The sequence below is a fragment of the Ceratotherium simum genome, chromosome 34 (assembly GCF_057802395.1).
Source record: "Ceratotherium simum simum isolate JZ-2026a chromosome 34, ASM5780239v1, whole genome shotgun sequence".
Classification (NCBI taxonomy): Eukaryota; Metazoa; Chordata; class Mammalia; order Perissodactyla; family Rhinocerotidae; genus Ceratotherium; species Ceratotherium simum.
The window spans coordinates 20510280-20529929 of NC_141933.1; the positions used below are offsets into that span (position 1 = coordinate 20510280).

At 42.4% G+C, this 19650-nt stretch overlaps 1 protein-coding gene across 15 annotated transcripts in view; it reads left to right on the forward strand.

Annotated features, from left to right (window-relative positions):
• CELF1 (CUGBP Elav-like family member 1) overlaps positions 1-19650 on the forward strand; it is a 72428-nt gene that overhangs the window by 43596 nt on the left and 9182 nt on the right. For 8 of the 15 annotated variants that reach the window (XM_087422958.1, XM_014792568.2, XM_087422949.1 and 5 more), the window contains 9 exons: positions 7927-8114; positions 10039-10121; positions 10493-10541; positions 12998-13132; positions 13680-13759; positions 14092-14253; positions 16749-16824; positions 18657-18785; positions 19109-19222. In XM_087422958.1, coding sequence (XP_087279084.1) covers positions 7937-8114; positions 10039-10121; positions 10493-10541; positions 12998-13132; positions 13680-13759; positions 14092-14253; positions 16749-16824; positions 18657-18785; positions 19109-19222 — 1006 coding nt within the window. In that variant the 5' untranslated portion in view covers positions 7927-7936. The remainder of the gene's footprint in view (positions 1-7926; positions 8115-10038; positions 10122-10492; positions 10542-12997; positions 13133-13679; positions 13760-14091; positions 14254-16748; positions 16825-18656; positions 18786-19108; positions 19223-19650) is intronic. The other 7 variants (XM_087422953.1, XM_087422956.1, XM_087422954.1 and 4 more) reach the window with 7 other exon arrangements.

A 19650-nucleotide genomic window follows, 5' to 3' on the forward strand; every position in this document is an offset into this window, starting at 1 on the left:
GGTGTCAACTTTGGGCCTAAAATGCAAGTTTAATGACATTCTCTTATTTTTGCCTACTAGACCAGGCTGCCTCAGGTGTCATTGAGCAGTTACCCATCAACTTTTCTTGTTATTGCAAGTCCTTGGGCCCACTCCCAGGGCACCATACAGCAAAACACCACATTGGGAAGAAGAAAGTTCCTGAGAATGGTGTGTGCTTGCTACCTCTTTTTTGGATTCTCAGCCCTTTTCACTCAAAGAACTTTAGCGAGAGGCTTGATATCAGTGGTTTCCTCTCTGAACTGATATTGCCTGGGAATGTGATCTAGCAATGTACCTTATTTCCAGATTTCTTTACAACAGAGAATTGGTGGAGGAGCTGTGGAAGGGCTGGGGGACCTGAGCCCTGGTTCCTGTTCTCACTTGTGACAATTGTCCTTGATTCCGCTCGGCCACTCTTCAGCTTCCACTGGTTCCTCTTACTTTGCTTGCACCCCAGGACATGCGCGTTCTCCAAAAGTTGTATCTCAGGCCTTTTTCTCTTAGCTTTCCCATTGCTTAAGGGGGCACTGATGTGCTTCTCTGATTCTCACATCTCTAGATCTATCCCCTAAATGTCCCCTGAACTCTGTGACTTTGTTCTAAAATCTTCCCATTGAATGCCTCCATTTGGAGGCTTCCCCACGCAAAAACAACTCCACACTGTTGTCTGAAGTAGAACACAAGAGTGATCAGTAGCTTCTTCCTTTTCCTTATCTCCTTTATCTTGTGATTTCCAAGTCCTAGTGGGTCCTGCCTCCCAAATTTCTCAACATTGCCTGAGACCGGGACCTAATCTGAGGAGCTAGTTTGTGCTAAAGCCTCCTCATCTCCATATTTCCCCACTTTATTTCATCCTCTAGATTATTGCTAGATGTCTTTTAAAAGACAAATCTGGGGGCCACCCCAGTGGCATTGTGGTTAAGTTCGCGCACTCTGCTTCAGCAGCCTGGGGTTCACGGGTTTGGATCCCAGGTGCAGATCTGAACACTGCTCATCAAGCCATGCTGTGGCGGTGTCCCACATGCAAAATAGAGGAAGATTGGCACAGATGTTAGCTCAGGGACAATCTTCCTCACCAAAAAAAAAAAAAAAAAAGACAAATCTGATCACTTCCTTGTTGAAGAATCTTGGAATAAAGTCCAAGCCTGCCGGTACAACGCGGAAAGCCCTTCACTGAGTCTCTCCAAATTATCTCTTTATTCTCATTGATTTTCTAAAATTTTCTCTCTTTTTTCCCCTAATCTTTTAAAATGTTGTTATTCTCTCCCCTAACTCTCTCAAGTCCTTTTGCTACCTTTCTAGTGTTACCTCACTCTCCTCTCACGAGTCCTTACATTTCCTCATCGCCCCTTAGGCTTTCATTCCTCCATGCTATATAGCACTTTTCCCAGCTGTGTAGTCCATTCGACTTAAATCCCTGCACACACCTCCCGCCTCTCCCAAATAAGGTAAAACCACAGTAGCCACCATTTTCACAGAACTTGTATACCTCTGTTAAAGCATTTGTAGGGTGTTATAGTTGTGTCCTTCCACTTGTTCAGTGACATTGCTTCCAGGACAGAGGTGGTTCAGTCCACTTTTATAGCCCCTGTAGTGTGTAGTATCTGGCACATAATAGGAGCTTGGGCAATACAGTTGAATGAATGATAAACCCTGTGAGGTTTTTTTTACAATTAGAGATGATTACTGAGATGAGATCTCTCCAGACCTTAGGGAAGAAGGCTGAAAACCTTCACACACAGATTGCTAGCTGTTCTATTTTTGAATGGTGACTTAAAAACTTTTATTGATAGCTTTTTCTAGTACCTAACACCCCAACTAAAGGAAGATCTCCCTTTATCCAAATGAAAATTACTTTCTTCCATCCAATATAGACTCATCCTGTTTTGTTCTCCCCAAAGAACAGCTGTTAAGTGGGGGCTGGCCCGGTGGCGCAAGCAGTTAAGTGCGCGCACTCCGCTGCGGTGGCCCGGGGTTCCCCGGTTTGGATCCCGGGCGCGCACCGACACACCACTTGGCAAGCCATGCTGTGGCGGCGTCCCATATAAAGTGGAGGAAGATGGGCATGGATGTTAGCCCAGGGCCAGTCTTCCTCAGCAAAAAAAAAAGAGGAGGATTGGCAGATGTTAGCGCAGAGCTGATCTTCCTCACACAAAAAAAAGAACAGCTGTTAAGTAACTCAGGCCAGTGTTTCCGGGTCGTTTTTATCCTGATGTTCTTCTGTGCCGGTTTTTCCACAGCACAGTGTGTGAGCCAGAGGCACCTGGTAGGGGTGGGTGGTAGCTGGAGGTTGGGATGCAACAGATATTTATGCCTGCTGGGGAGGTGGAGGGATTGGTAAGGATCTGAGATTTTTCTGTTTGTATAATGAACAAATGGAGGTCAACAGGTAGTTAGAAGGAGAGAGTAAAAAAATGAGTAATGAAAGGTTTTGGAAATGATCTTTGAACAGATGTGAAGGTAGTATTTGCCAGCCTGTTTGGCTGCGAGGAATAGATACCCACTCAAGCTAGCATATATGAAAGAGTTTCCTGGTAAGATCACATGCAGACTGGACTGTAATGTAATCAGGGATTCCACAGCTGGGAGACCTGGAAACTCCCTCTTTCTGATATAGGACACATGTTCTGCTCGCCTGCATGTGCTGCTGCTGCTTCTACTCTGCATCTGCCTTGTAACTTTGGTTGCAGCCTGGCTTTGCCTTGCTGCCTTTCCAGCCTGTCTTCTGACTCCCTCTCTCAAATTGAAATATAATTCACTTAACATAAAATTTACCCTTTTAAAGTGCACAATTCAGTGATTTTTACTATATCTACAGAGTTGTGCAACTATCACCACTGTCTAATTCCAGAACATTTCATCACCCCAAAAAGAAACCTTGTACCCTTTAGCAGTCATATCCACCCCACCCCCCACCCAGTCCCTATTCCTAGGCAACCACTAACCTACTTCCTGTCTCTATAGATTTGCCTACTCCAGACATTTCGTATAAATGGAATCACACAATATGTATCCCTTTGTGATTGGCTTCTTTCACTTAGCATAATGTTTTCAATCTTCATCTGTATCTTAGCATGACCCCTGTTATCTCTTGCCACTGCCCTTTCATCATGTCAGCTTAACTCACGCTATCTCTTGTTGCAACTTTTCCACTTTTGACTTCACCATTAACTCCTGGTTTCTGTTAACTAGTTCCAGATTCTGTGGAGCAGTGCTGTGATAAAGATGTTTTATATCTCTGCTGTGCCATGCAGCAGCCACTAGTCACCTATGGCTAGTGCAACCGGGGAACTGAATTTGTTTTTTTTTTTTTTCGTGTGTGAGGAAGCTCAGCCCTGAGCTAACATCCCTTGCCAGTCCTCCTTTTTTTTCTTTCTTTGTTTTTTTTCTTTTTTGCTGAGGAAGATTGGCCCTGGGCTAACATCTGTGCCCATCTTCCCCTACTTTATATGGGATGCCGCCACAGCATGGCTTGACAAGTGGTGCGTCGGTGCACGCCCAGGATCCGAACCTGCAAACCCTCGGGCTGGTGAAGTGGAGCACTGTGCCTCCGGGCCGGCCCCCCGGAACTGGGTTTTTAAAATTAAATTTAAATAGCCGCATGTGGGTAGTGGCTGTTGTCTTGCTCCCTGAAGCTATAGAGGAACTTGATTGGCCAGGCCTGACTTCCTGTTTTGAGCATAGGTCACGGTCTCAGGTTTCTAAGAGGTCAGCCAATGGATCAGCTTGTAGGGTTAAGATCTACAGATCCACCCCCTGTTCTTGTCAGCTGGGGTCTGGGGATGGGAAACAAATGGGACAGAACATCAACTCTGCCTTCTCAGCTGGGCCGTGGGCAGTGAAGTTTTGAGAGAGAAAGCTAGAGGAAAGAGACGAGAGGGTTTAAGAATTTTGAACAAATGTGTGCTTTGAAAATAAAGGTCTTTTTTTTCCCTCCCATCTCTCTTCCAAATTGGTTCTGTTTCATTTTCTTGTGGCGTGTTCCATTGGGAGTCAAGATAGACAGGGCAGCCTCTGGTCTCGATTCCTCGCAGTTTCTCCTTCTTAATGATGCCAGTTGCTGCCAGAAGCAGAAACATAAAAAGAAGTGGGTTGTTGCCGTGCTTCTCTTCTAAAACACTCGGGGCCTTCTCATTTCCCTTCTTCCCTCACTGCTGCAGGCCCTGCTCTTCTCTCTCCATCCTACTCCCAGGTCAGTACTTCCACAGAAGATAAGAATTTCCACAGTCTTGCCTCTTAGGAATGACAGGGACAGGATAGATACTTCTCCAGGGGGCTGCTGAATTCCTTGGTTCTGGAGTGGATGTAATAAATATATTTCATGATCACTGACTCTGAGGAGCTCTCTGTCAATGGGGAGGTAAGGCACAAATTTTAGAATGTATTTAGTGATATTTACAGTAAATGCCATACCTAGATGATTTGGAATCTTTGGGATATCACACTGGGAGACTTGTCCCCAGGTGACTTTTATGCAGTGGTTACTTGTTGTTTTTTTTTTTTTTTGGTGAGGAAGATTAGCTGTGAGCTAACATCTGTTGCCAGTCCTCTTTTTGCTGAGGAAGATTGGCCCTGGACTAATATCCGTGCCCATCCTCCTCTACTTTATATGGGATGCCTGCCACAGCATGACTTGACAAGCAGTGCGTAGGTCCGAGCCCGGGATCCAAACCTGCGAACCCTGGGCCGCCAAAGCGGAGCCTGCGAACTTAACCACTACCACCGGGCCGGCCCCTGCAGTGGTTACTTTTAGCTAATGACTGGGTGCATACTGGAAGTATGTGTGGAAGGTTGAGGATGGAGGAAGAGGGTGGTTGCCCTTCTCTTCAGATGCAGTAACAGTTGATGAGAAAGTTCGTGATTGCTTATTATGTATACGTGGATATACATCTGGTTGCTGCTCTCTCTTTTGTCTCTAGCTGATATTGCCACTTTATTTCTGTCTTCATGCACTCCAAAGAAATATCCCATGTTTTCCTTATTCACCAATGTTTACCACATCTAACACAGTGCCTAGCCTGTATAAGTCAGTGCCCAGTATTTATGGGAGGAAGGAATAAGTCAGTGCATAACTCCAGTTGCATCGTGTCCGCAGCATCTTGAGCCTGGCCTGATAATTGACTATGCTCGAGAAGTGCTTCTCAAACTGGTGAATCCCGCCACCACCCAACTTGTAAAATACAATAAAAACAATTTAATAGAAAAACAAAATAATAAGATGTAAGCTTGCATATTGTGTATATTTTTATTATTATTAGATTGAGCATATATAAAATTATTCAGTCCAGTTGCTTGAAAAGTTTCTAAAGGGTTAAGTTTGAAGATTGCTGCTGGTCCTTGGGCACTTTGAATAGCACTGCTCTAGGGTATTCTTCTGGCTTCTGAATTAGTATACACAGGGGGAAAGGGTGGTTCATGGAGTAAGTGGACATGAAGAAATGCAGGATTTGGAAAGAGGAAGGAAGGGCATTTGTCTGGAATGCTGAGTCTCCACTGAACTTTTGGATAAACTGTAATCCACATATATTAACCATGTTTATGCTTTTCCACTAAACAGCGATGTAGAAAGTTTAGAAATGGTACACAAATACAGAAGGAAGGGACAAATTGAGAGCAGTTGCCTCTATTGTAATACAAATCAGTAAACCCTTTCCTCTTCAGAAATAGCTGTCAGCTTCCTTATCATTAAAACATATTCTGAGCACCATTTGGGTTCTGTGTTAACCCTCCTTAGAATAGAAATATGATTAAAGATTAACAACATTTTAATAAGATGATATTAAAGCTAGTAATTAAAGTTGCGGACAGGTTGTGAGGAGTGACACCCGTTGTTTCACTAGTCAGAGGGGTTTTTTAATATCATGGTAGCATGATTTCTGTTAGAACATTCTGATTATGTTCTGATTAGGCTTCTAAAAGTAGCTGCAGTATATTTTTGCAACGACTTCTCACACATGGTTTTAAATTAATAAAGGAAAACCAATAAAACAGTGCATTCCAAAACACTTAAAGGAAAAAAGTCAGGTTGATCCTGTGGCAATCAAATAATCATAGGAGATAATAGCTACTCTTTAATTTGTGAGCACTCTTTGTGCACAGCATTCATTTTTATCAGGGTTAGTTGATTAAATAGGGGGAATTGCTGAGAACAAGAAATTCCTCCCATCCCATATCTGAGTACTTACTTAGAACCAAGCACTACCAGGTGTGGCTATAAGAATGAATAGGAGATAAAACAGTTTCTGCCTTCAGGGAACTCTCAGTCTAGTTGAGAGAGGTAGGTACAGCCAGATTGTGCTAAAAGGTGGTAAATACTTTAATGAAAGTAGAAATTTAGTACTGAGTCCTGATGAAACTGACTAATTAACCTGGAGGAGCTTACGGAACCTTCACAGCCATAGCAACGAGAGTTGGTCTATATGCCATTTGTCTTATAGCTTTTGCTATTTAGTTAGTGCTACTTTCAGCAAAGGTGATATGAGAATAGCCCCTGTGGGTGTTTAAAGGTTTTTTATTTATTTATTTATTTTTTCCCCCCAAAGCCCCAGTAGATAGTTGTATGTCATAGCTGCACATCCTTCTAGTTGCTGTATGTGGGACGCGGCCTCAGCATGGCCGGAGAAGCAGCGCGTCGGTGCGAGCCCGGGATCCGAACCCGGGTCGCCAGCAGTGGAGCGCGCTCACTTAACCACTAAGCCACGGGGCCAGCCCCCTGTGGGTGTTTAATTGCATGAGATTTAAGAATTAAAAGACACGTTGAACTACTTTCGTAGATTCAGCATTGTCAAGGATCTTCAAGTATGTTCAAAAGATAGTACTGCTATCTACTATTCAAAAGATAGTAGAAAAAACTTGTTTTTCCTTTAAACAAAACTAGCATTTTATTTAGGATTGAATATTAGAGCATGGCTAGTTTGAGTATGATGGCGTGATTTCTGGATTAAGCAAACACTAACTGAAAAGTTAATCATGCTAGCTATTTGGGATTTAAGTTGTTATTGGTTTAGATAAATGCTGAGAGTAAGATCTTGGAACAGTGGTAGAGAAGAAGGACTTTGATTCATTCTGAGTAGAAACATTTATCCCTCTGGTGCGAGTCTTCCCCTAGGTTCTTGGCAGTGGCTGGGGTAGGAATGAAGGTGTAGGAGCATTACAAGTTTGGTGTGATAGGATTGGAAGAATTCATGGACGATATGATTGCAATTCCTAAGGGAATTAGCTCATCAAGTCTTGGAGAAATAGCAGTAAATTGGATAACTTAGAAACAAAAAACCCTAGAATGATGGCGTTATTGTTTATATTTATATAACAGAAATTTGTGAAAGTTTAAGAGACAAAGCTTTGTTGTAGTCTTGGGGCCTTAGTCAAGAGCACCAGGATTACACATGAGACAGCAACATTCAAAGGCTAACATTCTGATGAGTTCTTAAGCTTAGACCTTGGAAATCAAGTGCTTCTGTTCTAACATCTACTGAAAGAAAACTTATCACCTATCATTGTATACGTTGAGAGTCCTGAATCTTAATTACATAATCAATAGTCCTTTGTGATTTTGTGGACATTTAAAATAGTAACTATGCTTAAAAATTATTAAAACTTGCTTTAGGAACTTTACCTCTTAAGTTCTTGTGAGAAGTCTTATGCTAGATAAGGAATGAGTGACACTCAGTTCCTTAGTTAAAACCCAGGGTGTCCTGAATGGTGACTTTAATTTGGGATCTAATGGAAGGGGTGGCCATGGCGAGGGAGGACCAGGGAACTCTGGTAAATTGAATGAGGTAGTGAAAGGAAGTAGAATTTTTTCCCCTACTTTTTCAAGAAGTAGTTGAGATCTTTAAAGAGAAGAAAACTCCCTCTGGAAAGCAATATGAATACATAATAGAAGTTTTATTTTATTTCACGTAGCTCAAAGAAAATGAACGGCACCCTGGACCACCCAGACCAACCGGATCTTGATGCTATCAAGATGTTTGTGGGCCAGGTTCCAAGGACCTGGTCTGAGAAGGACTTGAGGGAACTCTTTGAACAGTATGGTGCTGTCTATGAAATCAACGTCCTAAGGGATAGGAGCCAAAACCCTCCTCAGAGCAAAGGTAAGGGCTTTGGGTTTTACATGTAATTTCTGTCACATGTATGCTGTCTGTCATTGCCAGAATGCTCCTCTGGTTATATGGCGGAGAAAATACCTGTTCATTTTCAGTAGCTGTATCTTCCAGCCCAAACACATTCCCCCCCCACCCCCAAAGCCCCAGTGTATGTCATAGTTGCACATCCTTCCAGTTGCTGTATGTGGGACGCGGCCTCAGCATGGCCGGAGAAGCGGTGCGTCGGTGCGTGCCCGGGATCCGAACCCAGGCCACCGGTAGCAGAGCGCGCGCACTTAACCGCCATGCCACGGGGCCGGCCCCCAAACACATTTAATGACTTAAAAAGTTAAGGTGACATCATGAGGATAACTCGTATATTGGATCTTGGGCATTCCTTTGTGAGAGCTCTGTATGCGAGAGACAGATTCATATGAGTGTCTCATTTGATCTTTGTAATAGCGTGACAAAAGTAAAGTTGAAGTAAACCAACCTCATACGGTTTTCTTTTTTCTTTTTTTTTTTTTAAGATTTTATTTATTTTTTTCCCCCAAAGCCCCAGTAGATAGTTGTATGTCATAGCTGCACATCCTTCTAGTTGCTGTATGTGGGACATGGCCTCAGCATGGCCGGAGAAGTGGTGGGTCGGTGCGCGCCCGGGATCCGAACCCAGGCCGCCAGCAGCAGAGCGCGCGCGCTTAACCGCTAAGCCACGCGGCCGGCCCCCACATACGGTTTTCTGTAGCGTTTTGACTAGGGTAAGCTGAAAAAGAAAGATTGTCCACGTCCCCATGGATTCTGTCAGTGTTACAGAGGCCTTGCAGGATGGCTTAGCAACTGGGCGGACTTGTTTGTAGGTAACCTGTTCGTTGTAGCCTACAAATGAATGAGAGAAGAAAGGGTGAGCTGCTTCGAGAAGTACCCTGCAGAGTGGAAGTTTTATAGGACTGGTGGTAGATAAGACATCAGCTTTGCCCCTACACACACACAGGCATAGATGTACTGTTATTTTTCCAGATGACCGATTTCAGAGTACTTTTTGGTGAAAGCTGTTCTGTGGTGCAGATGTGAGCAAGCATGATTGTCATATTTGAAACTACATTAATAGAAGATCTAGAAGCAGAGGAATTATTTTTATCTTTGTGGCATAGTTAACCAAAAACATGAAGTATTGTAGTTTCTGAAGATACTGGCAATATCACATGCAGTAATTTAAAATCTTAATTGCAGAGTGATTTTGAAAGAAATCTGTATTGTATCTCCTGGGACTATAGGCCTAAGATTTACAAGACTCATGTCCCCCTTCCTATCCCCAGCAAAGATACAAGCACAAAATCTACAGATCTTCTCAGTCAGTGTCATGTGCTGTTAGAAGCTTAATTATATTTGATGAGAACCAAGAGGCCAAAAAAAGATATTAAGAGGTTCTTGCTCTTAATTCATTTTATAATTTAATAAATGATAATTATTTTTGAGACATATGGCAGAAATTGGCTACAGTGTAAGGTGTGGTTTATTCTGAGAAAGAAAGAGTTCCTGGTAGACTATAAGCTGCAAGAGTACAAGACCCTGTCTGTCTTGTTTGTGGCTGTGACTTCTTGCCCAGCACACTACCTGGTGCTCCAGGTAGGCTGGGTTGAATGGCATGGTACTATGACCTTTGTAAGGGAAGTCATGTTTCCCAGAAAAGTTAAAGGAACAGCTAAAAAAGAATCTTAATAGAACTATGACACTATAACAATAAAGAAAATGCATAGAAAATAATGTGGGATTTTTTTTCTGCTAGATTCTCTCTCTCTCCTTTTTTTTGGCTAATTTTAATAAACCCAGCCCTCTCTTTTAAGTTTCAATATGTCCGTGAAGGAGGGAGTGCTCTAGGAATTATCTGCTTTCAAAGGACTGGTTTGATTTAATGAAATCTTGTTTATTGCAGGGTGCTGTTTTGTTACATTTTATACCCGCAAAGCTGCATTAGAAGCCCAGAATGCTCTTCACAACATGAAGGTCCTCCCAGGGGTAAGAAAGCTCCTACTAGTAAGTGGAACTGTGGTGGTTTTGACACATAGGGACATACTTAAACATTTCAGGCACACACTGAAAACTGTTTTGGGGAAAAGGATGACTGCCACAGGAGTTGATGTAAAGGAAGACATAAAGGAAACATTTTGAAAAAGATAGGCTGAAAGTAGTTCTGTCTCAGCCAAGAGAATTGCAACTTCTTGACACACATTCTGTTTTGATATTTTTGTGGGGGAAGATCATGAGGCAGACATGAGTTCAGAAAGAACTCTTGAGGCTCTAGTTTTGGTATTTCCTTTAGAGCCTTCGTTTATATTTCTGAATGCCTTCAATGTGTATAGTGATAATATTCATGTTTTCCTTTTTAGATGCATCATCCTATACAGATGAAACCTGCTGACAGTGAGAAGAACAATGGTAAGCAAGCATATAAAACTCTCCATGTATAAGGTTTCTTCCTAGTTTGCTGTTTTCATGGCATCTGGATCGTATTGTGCTCTAAGTAATCTTTTTTTTTTTTTTATTGAGGTGTAGTTGACATATAACGTTATATTAGTTCCCGAGGTACGACATAATGATTCACTATTTGTATATATTGCAAAATGCTCACCACAGTAAGTCTAGATATCCATCACCATACATAGTTAGAAAAAGTTTTTTTCTTGTGATGAGAACTTTTAAGATCTACTTTTTTATTAGCAACTTGCAAATATGCAGTACAGTCTTACTAACTGTAGTCACCATGCTGTACCTTACATCCCCATGACTTATTTATTTTATAACTGGAATTTTGTACCTTTTGATCCCCTTCACCTGTTTTGCCCACTCCTTACTCCTGCCTCTGGCAGCCACCAGTGTGTTCTCTGTATCTATGAGCTCAGATTCTTTTTTTTTTTTTAAGATTCCACATATAAGGGAGATCATATGGTATTTGTCTTTCTCTGTCTGACTTATTTCACTTAGAATAATGCCCTCAGAGTCCATCCATGTTGTCACAAATGGCTAGATTTCATTCTTTTTATGGCTGAATAATATTCCATTGTATATATTTACTGCATTTTCTTTATCCGTTCATATAAACGGATATGGGCACTTATACTGTTTCCGTGTCTTGGCTATTGTAAATAATGCTGCAGTGAACATGGGAGTGCATGTATCTTTTCGAGTTAGTGTTTTCATCTTCTTCAGATAGATACCTAGAAGTGGAATTGCTAGATCATATGGTAGTTCTGTTTTTAATTTTTTGAGGACCCTTCATATTGTTTTCCACAGTGGCTGTGCCATACATTACTACCAGCAGTGCACAAGGATTCCTTTTTCTTCACATCCTCACCGACGTTTCCTGTTATTTCTTGTCTTTTTGATGATAGCCATTCTAACAAGTGTGAGGTGATATCTTATTGTGATTTTGATTTGCATTTCCCTGATTACTGATGTTGGGCATCTTTTCATGTACCTGTTGGCCATCTGTATGTCTTCTTTGGAAAAATGTTTATTCAGATCATCTGCCCATTTTTAAATCAAATTGTCTTTTTTTTGCTATTGAGTTGTATGAGTTCTTTATATATTTTGGATATTAACCTCTTATCAGGTATATTATATTTGCAGATATTTTCTTCCATTCAGTAGGTTGCCTTTTCATTTTGTTGATGGTTTCCTTTGCTGTGCAGAAGCTTTTTAGTTTGATGTAGTCCCACTTGTTTATTTTTGCTTTTGTTGCCTTTGCTTTTGGTGTCAAATCCAAAAAATCATCACCAAGACCCATGTCATGGAGCTTACCGCCTGTGTTTTCTTCCAGGAGTTTTATGGTTTCAGATTTTACATTCAAGTCTTTAATGCATTTTGAGTTTTTTTTTTTTTTTTTTTTTTTTTTTTTGTGAGGAAGATCAGCCCTGAGCTAACATCGATGCCAATCCTCCTCTTTTTGCTCAGGAAGACCGGCGCTGAGCTAACATCTATTGCCAATCCTCCTCGTTTTTTTTCCTTTTTTCTCCCCAAAGCCCCAGTAGATAGTTGTATGTCATAGTTGCACATCCTTCTAGTTGCTGTATGTGGGAGGCTGCCTCAGCATGGCCGGACAAGCAGTGCATCGGTGCGCGCCCGGGATCCGAACCCGGGCCTCCAGTAGCTGAGTGCATGCACTTAACCGCTAAGCCATGGCGCCGGCCCCAATTTTGAGTTAATTTTTGTGTATGGTATAAGGTAGTGGTCCAGTGCTCTACGTAATCTGTCATCTAAATTGTTTTTTTCTTTAAAATAAGTATGGTAAATAAATGAGTTAAATAGAGTTTCTAGGGAAACATTACAAGAACATTTTAAAATGAAGTGGAATATCTTTTAACAGTATAATTTCTTATGGACAGGACTGAGGGGAGAGATGAACAAGTTAGGAAGGAGAACTTAGTCCTAAGAGAATAATGAGAAGTGGAAGGTGGACGGTTACACTCACTGAAAGATGTGTTCTGTTTCTCTTGTCATATTAGTGTGAAAACTCTTCCTTCTTTAGTATAGTAATATTGCTAGTAAAAGCACACATTACTGAGTGATAGGCAGGATGCTAAGTACTTTGCCTTAGCTAAAGCTACCTTTGAGGTAAACCTGGGTATCCCGATTAATCAGATGAAGAAACAGGCATAGAATGGTTAAGTAACTTTCACAATATCACACAGCTACTATATTTCATCTAAATGCTTCCAATTATAATTTTAAGATTCCACTGATTGTAAGAGGAGGTGCGGGATTATGAAAAAAATGTGTCTTAGAATCCACAAAATATGGTATAAAGGCCAAGAGCCAATATTCAAACCCAGAATCTGTGCTACACTAACCCTTGTAGTAATAATGTTCAAACCTTCTCTGTTTTACTCTCTTAGCAGTGGAAGACAGGAAGCTGTTTATTGGTATGATTTCCAAGAAGTGCACTGAAAATGACATCCGAGTCATGTTCTCTTCATTTGGACAGATTGAAGAATGCAGGATATTGCGGGGACCTGATGGCCTGAGCCGAGGTGGGTACATTTTTACCCTTTGAAGACTTGTCTTAAATTGGGAGTCTCTTTTAATTGGACCAGTGGAAACCAGTGATCCCTATCTAACATGGCCCTGTCGTGATGGAGAGGTTGGGCTTGGTGTTGTATATCTAGGTCCTGTTTCGGCTCCTACTGATTAATCCCTTTAATATTCTCCCAGCCTCCCTAAGGAGTCTACATTCTGCACTTAAGTGTCATATATTAAAATTCTCTCCTTCTGTGCTTGGAGAGGTTGTTGATACCAAAATGGAAACACTTCCTTCTCAAGAGAAACTGGAGGATATGATTCCTCCTTTATCCCTCAAGCACTTTCTTTCCTGTCTGTGCTTCCCTGGTTTTCCATTAAAGCCCTTATCACCCTGTTGTAACATACCTGTCTCTTCCCCTATATCGTGAACCCCTGAAGGCAGGAACCGTGTCTGTATCACTAGCATAGTCCTTGGCACGTAGTAGGTGCTCAGGAAGTGTCTGTCAGATGAATAAATAAGCAAATGAGTGAATGAGTTATTGACCCTTCTCTTACCAGGTTGTGCATTTGTGACTTTTACAACAAGAGCCATGGCACAGACGGCTATCAAGGCAATGCACCAAGCACAGACCATGGAGGTAGGGAGCAGATGAATGAAAGGGGGGAATTCCTTAGCCTAAGAGTGCTAGCTAGGACAGTTGGCCATCAAAGCCCAGCAGCATATACAGTATCTGATTGCCCTAAAAGTTAAGCAGGCCAAACATCTTCAAGTTAAAAGTGGATGTTTTCTTTAAAATTAACATATTGGAAGTAGTGGCCCTTTTAAATTGTCTTTTGCCACTTGTCTGTCAGGAAGAGAATCATTTCGCAGTGAATGAAATTAGAATGCATTCTGCCTGTCACTATGAAGGAGGATTTTTCCTTCACCCAGAAGGAAGAGTTTGACCGTTTGATTTTGGTGTTTTCATAGGGCTGCTCATCCCCCATGGTGGTAAAATTTGCTGATACACAGAAGGACAAAGAACAGAAGAGAATGGCCCAGCAGCTCCAGCAGCAGATGCAGCAAATCAGCGCAGCATCTGTGTGGGGAAACCTTGCCGGTCTAAATACTCTTGGACCCCAGTATTTAGCAGTGAGTCTTTGTGGTTTGCTTTCTGCAGACTGTGCAAGCTCCCAGCTGTTTCTTCTTCACTGTCCCTAGCTAGCAGACACAATGACATTTACAACTTTTAGCATATTGAAATTTTAGGTAAAAATTCAAGCAATGCGATATTCTTTAAGTCATGTTAGTCTCTCTCTGTCTGTCTCTCTCTCTCTTTCATCACACAGCTTTGGTTATGTATATATTGAGGTTTCTGCTACAATTAAAGCGAAATCCTGATTTCCTGATACAAAGATTTAGAAACATCTCATGTGTCCCTGCCCCCAAGAAAAAATTCCTGAGGGAATCTGAACTACCAAATATCTTTCTCCGTATTTCTTTCTACTAGATACGGAAGACATCATTAAAATCCTCGTTGAGTCTTCCCTGAAGAGTATGGTAAATGTTTCTTTTCACTGACTGAGAGATCAAGAGATTAACATGGACATTATTAATTAATATTACAGGTGTATGTTGAGTTCACTACATCGTGAATAGATTTCCTTTAATTTGATCTCTCTCTTGTTGAATTCGAGTCACATAGTCCAAAAGAGGGCCAGGCTGCCAGGCTCCAATTCATTCTTTAGATTTACTACGTCTGCAATATATATTACAGGGGATTATCACTGCTTTACCCTGTAAAAGAATTGCAGACAGCACAAGACACTTCAAACTGACTCATGTGCAAATCAGCAAGAACAGGTCATCTGTGAAGCTACCAGTGAAGGAAAATAAATGATGAAACCACTAGATTTGTATGGACCGTTGAGAATTATACACATGGGAATGATTATAATCTTTCACTCCTCATCCTTTAAAATATTATTCTTTGTAGAAATAGAAGAAAGGCAGTGATTTCTGTCTGCTAGTACTGAGTTTTAGCTACTTTGAATGTCCCCTGGTCTCCAAATTTCTAAAATCTTAGAAGAAATCCCAGTTTCCCAGCAGGTATTTCTCTAAAGTCAAAAAATGTAGATGATTGTTGCATTTCAACAGATTAAATTGTTTCTTAGTGCTAGAACATTGCTTATAAGTTCAGAAAATTCAGGGAGATTTTAGTCTTCTACCAAAATGATAATACTTTGAAAATAATCTCCGTGATATTCATTCGCTTTTCTTAGAGAGTTTTGGAGCCCTTTTTAGAGAAGACTCCCCTTTTTGTTGTCGTTGTCACATCCAGCAAGCACATGATGGTGTATGTGGAGAGCTATGGTCTCTTTGTTTCACTGAGATGTGACCCCCACCCTAAGAGCTGTTTTCATTTAGGGAGGAAATGAAAGTGCCAAGTACAGTATGCAGAGTCCACTAGTTGGGAGTGAACACATTGCCCAGAGATTTAAAAGAAGAAAAATGAAGGCATGTGGGTGCTAATGGACTGTGTAAGCGGTAGTATATCATCATTAATTATGAAGTTCTTTCTGAAGTATATGGACTTGAACCTGATCTCTCTTGGACTAGAGCAGTGGTTCTTAATCTTTGTGGGGTTGTCGACGTCTTTGAGAAGCTGGTAAAAGTTGTGTGTATGTGCATTTTTTCATTCTATCTCTGGAGGTTTGTGGACTTCCTGAAATCCTTATGGGCTAAAGGGATTCATGAGGACAGAGGAACCAAGTCAGATATTTATGGGGATGGGCAACAGGTTGAATAAAGGATCCAGTGATAAGAATACCGGTTGTCCATAAAGAACAGTGATTGGGTTTTTGAGTGGAGCAAAGGTTTTCGGCAGGTTGGTTAGATGAAGGTTGCAGTTTTAAGGTACAGAGTAAAGTCATAGAGGTCATAAGCTCATGGACAGGTCTTCTTGTTTTATTTATTATGGGACAGTCATTGAAAAAGAATGTACACTGAACTGTTATGGACTGATCCGTCAATCATTTGGTCATCTGCAACAGTGAAGACCAGTGTGGAGGGGAGGGGATGAATGGGGCTGGATGTGTAGCATGGGAGAGACTGATCTAGTCATGGGTCAGTTGTGACCAGTAAAGGATGACTCCAAGAAGTACCCTGAAATCGTCACATTTGATATTTAAAATAGTTGTGTGAAGTAGAAATTGAGCATCCAGCTGGAAACAATCTGCAGAATAAGGTGTGTGGACCTGACTAAGGAGATCTTGGGAGAGAGGAACTAGAAATGGCAGTCATTCATATGCAGACACTCATCACAGTGGACTGCATAGCTGCTTGGGTTGAGCTTAGTTCCCTGCTCTATTCTGTTTTCTGCTGTGCTGCATTCTGTTGCCCAGCCTTGAGCGTGGCTCAGTACTCAGTGAACATAACTGCCGTCTGGGCTAGGGCTTTAGCTGTGTTGTATTGTCCTGTGCTGTCACAAGCTTCATGTTTCTGTTGTGTTGGCTTGAGTTCTTGTCTTCAACTTTCTTCTCTCTGGGGGCCTCTGCACTCTTTGCTTTGCTGTGCTGTAGAGTTATCCCAGATGCAGAACCAGCCCTCACTCTCACTCTTGTTCTGTTTTTTGGTGTAATGTCTAGCTTTATTTGCAGCTCCTTCAGCAGACTGCCTCCTCTGGGAACCTCAACACCCTGAGCAGCCTCCACCCAATGGGAGGTAAGTGTTTCACTGCTGCGGAGGAGCAGCAGCAACCAAGCCAACAGACCCAGCTGACAACAGTCTGAGAGTTTTGCACCATTTGTGCAGAAAAAAAAATTTTTTCCATTCGTTACGTAAGCCTGACATAAGATGAACATCCCAGGCTCAACTGCCTTGTCTCTAGAAGGTGGCCCTATTAGTTGTTGGTGCCAGATTGCTCTGGGGTTGTCTGCCGCTCCCCACCCCTTTATGTCTCTATTGAGGAAGAAGATGGAAAAGAACTGTTAGCACCTGAGGACTATCTAGGCCATTTTGATAAGGAGAAAATTGCAGGAACTCTTTATTTCCACAATAAAGTGACTTTTCCAGTGACTCTGTGAAGAAAAGCTTAAGGTGGCTTCCATGCAAATGGCTTACGCTGAAGCTGCTAGAACCCTGGCAGTTAGTTTACCTCTGTGTCTTATGCATGTTATTTCTTAGGTGATTACCTTTCATGGCTGTTAATATGCCTGGGAAACTTAATTGACAGATACCTGAGTTTATAACAAAATGGGGCTCCACAGACAAACCTGAGGCAGTGGCCATCAGAAAAGTTATGAGGGTAGGGAGGTGGGCAGTTCAGAGCTGCCTGCCTCTGCCCCTGCCCCTGCCCCTTCCGCAGTGGGATGAGGCTAGGCAAGTGCATCTGAGAAACGGGTAGTCGTAGGTGAACTGCATTTTGCCATTTGAAAACTTTTGATACTAGTTCACTTTGTCCGAGGGACTTAGAGTTTGCTATGTTTTTGGAAAGTTGCTGGATTGTAAATGTATCTGTGTTGTAGTTTTTTTTTGTTTTTTTTTTTGTGAGGAAGATCAGCCCTGAGCTAACATCCATGCTACTCCTCCTCTTTTTGCTGAGGAAGACCGGCTCTGAGCTAACATCTATTGCCAATCCTCCTCCTTTTTTTCTCCCAAAGCCCCAGTAGATAGTTGTGTGTCATAGTTGCACATCCTTCTAGTTGCTGTATGTGGGGCGCCGCCTCAGCATGGCCGGAGAAGCGGTGCGTCGGTGCGCGCCCGGGATCTGAACCCAGGCCGCCAGTAGTGGAGCGTGTGCACTTAACCGCTAAGCCACAGGGCCGGCCCTGTGTTGTAGTTTTTTATTCTCCTGAATTCTACCCCTTACCCACCCACCTGCCTTTCCATCATCTAGTAAATGGTTTGCAACACATTGTCAGCGCTCTTCAAATTTCTTGCTTTCCTTTTAGCTGTGTTGCCTAGGTTCTATTCCGCTTGGAAGTCTTTCCCTCTGTTTTTTCTCTTCTCTGTCTGATGATTAATCTGCTTGCTATTCAAGTGGTGGTTTTTTCCTTTATTCTTTCTCCCATTGCTGTTCTTAGTCGTATTCTCCCCTGTTGTTCCTCCCGTGGCCTTCTGGACTTCTGCTACGTTTTCTGCTCGTTCACTTCATTGCAAGGAGAAAATGCCCTGTAACGTATGAGTGAGGGGCTCGGTTGCAGTCCCTGTTCTGTGCCGCAGGTTTTGGCATTGTTGTTCTCTTGGACAGCTGGCCCCATGATAGACCACAGACTTACCCCTCTTTCCTGGTTTCCTGATTGCCCATCCCTTTATCAGTGCTCACATGGGGTGGCATGCTATTGGATTAGATGTCTTCTCTGAGGAAGCGGTATCAAGTTTCTTAATGAGTTGAGTGATGTCTGAATCTCTTTGGAGCCCTATAGGAATGTTTTTAAGGCTTATCTACAACAGTTCCTCTTTGGGACCAGCCTTCTGCTGCGTGCACTGTCATTGCTGGAGTGGAGATGAGACACCCTTATCTGCTGGCTGATCTCTTGCTTTGGATGTTGCAGGGTTAAATGCAATGCAGTTACAGAATTTGGCTGCACTAGCTGCTGCAGCTAGCGCAGCTCAGAACACACCCAGTGGTACCAATGCTCTCACTACATCCAGCAGCCCCCTCAGCGTACTCACCAGTTCAGGTAAGCGTGTAATAGGGCCAGTGTGCCCTTGTGCCTTGGGCAGAATCCCAAGAGAGGGGTATGTCATTCTGGAGATCCAAAGAGATCAGATTGTAAACAATAAATTTTCAAATGCCATCTTCTGACTTAAGAGAAATCTCATAATTTTTAGTTTGTTGTAACCATCATTTGACTCTATGTCCTGCAGGGACAGTTATCAAAAATCAATAACTGAAAACCTCTTTACAAAGAGAATACTTGAGTAGCGTCACTCTTGTGCTTTGGTTCCTGTGGACATGAGAAGGCAAGTGTTGGCTTGAGTTTAACTCGTGGATTTCTGGTAGCAGGGTCCTCACCAAGCTCCAGCAGCAGCAGCTCTGTCAACCCCATCGCCTCCCTCGGAGCCCTGCAGACATTAGCTGGAGCAACGGCAGGCCTCAACGTCAGCTCTTTGGCAGGTGAGGGGCAGCCCCTGGATGTCATCAGGCCATTGTTTGTGCAGGTAGCACATTTTAAACAACCCTGGTAGGGGCACTGTTAGAATGATTGGGGTAGGCCAGTGAAGTGAGAAATAATCATGGGATTTCGAGTCAGACCTGGGTTAAATCCCACCTCTGCCCTTTAACTAGCTGTAACTTTCACCCACCTTTCTAAGGTCGTTTTCTCATCTGTGAAGTGGGAATAGAATCCGTTGAGAGTTGTTGAGAAGTGAAATGAGAACATAGGTCAAGTGCTGAGCACATTGCTTAGTATGGTGTCTGGCACATAGGATGTGCTCAGTAAATGTTAGCTGCTGTTTTGATGATAGGAGTCCACGTTCCAGCTCTGTGTGAGAAAGGGGCAGAAAAGGCAGAGGAAATGAGGCAAGTCATGTGTAAGTGGTATC